Source organism: Salvia splendens, chromosome 4, assembly GCF_004379255.2.
Source record: "Salvia splendens isolate huo1 chromosome 4, SspV2, whole genome shotgun sequence".
Classification (NCBI taxonomy): domain Eukaryota; kingdom Viridiplantae; phylum Streptophyta; class Magnoliopsida; order Lamiales; family Lamiaceae; genus Salvia; species Salvia splendens.
This window is the reverse complement of record NC_056035.1, coordinates 6,130,956-6,133,614: the sequence shown is the minus strand read 5'-3', so window position 1 is coordinate 6,133,614 and position 2,659 is coordinate 6,130,956. Positions and strand designations below refer to the sequence as shown.

At 42.3% G+C, this 2,659-nt stretch overlaps 1 protein-coding gene across 1 annotated transcript; it reads right to left on the bottom strand.

Annotated features, from left to right (window-relative positions):
• Window positions 1-662: 662 nt before the first annotated feature.
• Window positions 663-2,241, bottom strand: LOC121801392 (protein JINGUBANG-like). Its single transcript, XM_042200874.1, has one exon. The coding sequence runs from the start codon at window positions 2,046-2,048 to the stop codon at window positions 837-839; it is 1,212 nt and encodes a 403-aa protein (XP_042056808.1). The 5' UTR covers window positions 2,049-2,241; the 3' UTR covers window positions 663-836.
• Between the last annotated feature and the right edge of the window lie 418 nt (window positions 2,242-2,659).

The window sequence follows — 2,659 nt, the reverse complement described above, 5'->3', positions numbered from 1 at the left end:
TATTACTATGGAACATACCAAAATTGCAAGATAACTCTACTATCATGGAACGGAGGAAGTAGGCATCAAAGTGATGTCGTGTTATACTAAATTTAATACTCGGAATTTCATTTGTTTTACTTCATTCCATCATGGTTCTTGTTTTCTCCCTTCCATCTCAATATGTTCTACTAATATACTATAAATCACAATTCAGCTAATAAAATTACTTAATTAAAGTGTAATACGACATTTCGTTGGTTACAATAGTGACTTTAATTTGGTTAACGTTTGATATTGTCAAATAAATAAATTATCCAGATGTACAATAGAACGAGTAAGAAATTATAATTTAATTTAGAAGCCGATGTACAAAACTAGAATTTGCCGCGTTTAGAAATTAAAAGCAAACTATTCATTATTCAATTAGGCCGTGAATTTTAAGGCCAAAGATTAGAAATTAAAGTTATTATCCTCTATAATTATATGATTCAAATTCAAACCATTGAAAATTCAAAATCAAGGTAGCATAAATTCAATGAAAGATTCTTTTCTGTTCAGACCAATCACGCAATATGGGCGTCAACTTGCAATAATAATCATCAGTCATCACTACTATTCCCATTCCTCTAGAGAATTTGCATATTCGTTCCACACCACTACACTAGTCACGCTACAAGATATTTATCATCCCCACTGTTCCAAATTTAATAATCTTTTCCAATTCCACTGTTATACTTACACACAAAATCAAATTTAGATATACTATATTTATAAACAAAATCAAAACATCGGAAGAACAAAAAAAAAGGTATGTGCTCCCTCCAAATCTCTACAGAAAATAAACACGTAATTAATTAATTAATTAACGGGACCTTAATCTTCCAAACCTTAATCTCAAAATCCAAACTCCCACTATAAATGAGATAAGAATCATCCGAATCAACGTCGCCTTTCACATGATTACTATCCAATCCCGCCGCCAAACACTTGACCGGATTCCGGTGACCTTCCAAAACCGCCAGGCAAGAATAGCTATTTCCACTCCATCCTCTCCTCCAAACCCTAACCGTTTTATCCGCCGAGCCACTGCACAGCACCTCCCCGACCACCGCCAGGCACAGAATCGCCTTCGTGTGTCCCCTCAGCGCCCCTGCCACCGCCATAAGGGCCCCGCCGCCGATTCCCCTCTCCCACACAATGATCGACCTATCGCACGCGCCTGAATAAAGCACCGAGCCGTCGCCGCTGAGCGCCAGCGAATTCACAGCGGACTTATGCTTCTCCAGCGTGGAGACTAGCGAATGCTTTTGCTCAACTCCTTCGATCCTCCACACCTTGATCCTCCTATCCGCGGACCCCGTGTACACGTGGCCGTCGCTGGATAAAACGACGGCGTTTATAGCGTCGTCGTGCGCGTTCTGGACAGACTCAACGCACTTGAAATCCGAAGTCCGCCAGATTTTGAAGCTTCTATCCCACGATGCGGAGTAGAGGAGGGATCCGTCCGCGGTGGCAGCCAGTGCCGCCACCGCGTCCACGTGGTGCACCCACGTGCAGTGCTTGTGGCGGCGCACTTTGACGTAATTCTTCGCCGACAAGAGGCTCATGCAGCGGTCGCTCATCGTCGGGAGGATCGCCACGGCGGCGTAGTGCTTCCTCCCTTGGCTGTAATTGTTGTCGATTTTCCAGACGCGGATTTTGTAATCGCTGTGGGCAGTGAAGAGATTCTCGCCGGAGACGACGATCGATTTGACGGCTCTGCGGCTCTCGGAGACGGGGTAATTGTAGGATGTTTGGGTGAAGGAGGAGGGGTTGCGGTCCCAGACGCGGATTTGACCGTCGGAGGCGCCGCTGTAGAGGTGCTTGCCGGCGAGGGAGAGGGAGAAGATGGAGGAGGAGTGGCCCTTGAGGGTGGCGAGGCAGTTGGGGTGGGCGGCGGGGTCGAAGGGAGGCGTGAGCGAAGGGATGGTGGGGAGACTCGGCTGGGAAAGGAGGGATGAGGAGTTTGACTCGTCGGAATCTTGGACTTCGTCGGAAGGGGAAGACCATAGAGTGAATATACTCATCTTTTTTATTTGGGGAGGAGAAAATTGGGATTTGTTTATGGAGTTCTTTTGTGATGTGAGCAGGCGTTCAAGCTTCTTATATAGTGGACTCCACGACTTTCGTGGAAGCTTGGAGACTCTGTATTTTTGCGCCTTTTTCTTTTCTCCTGTATTACGACTTAGGAGTATCTTATTTAATTCAAATTCTATTATAAATTTATTTCAATAAAATTAATTACAATAGTTTTTTAGTACTACTATTTTCGAAAATTAAGGAATATTTTGATATTTTTTTGTAAGGAGACTACTTTTTGGTATTCGTATTATTTTCTCTCTATTTGTTTGTTTCTTCTCTTCTTTGGGAATTAAATTTTATTCGATGTGTAACTTCTTATTTTCCGATTTGCTATTTGATTATCTCTCGTGTCAATCTATCATTCTATTTTTTCTGTTTATATCTACTATCTTATTATCTCTCTGATCACACGTCTTACTGTCGACGACACCACTACTACTCTCTTGATATTATCGTTTCTTTCAACGTTAACATTGTTTTTATCAATCAAGTATCATACATGTATCTCTAGCTTCCTCAACTAATTATTTGATTATTTCTCTCAAATTATCATCCC

Excerpts from the sequence above, each read along its gene's own strand:
- LOC121801392 (XM_042200874.1), bottom strand. The coding sequence starts at position 2,048 with ATGAGTATATTCACTCTATGGTCTTCCCCTTCCGACGAAGTCCAAGAT.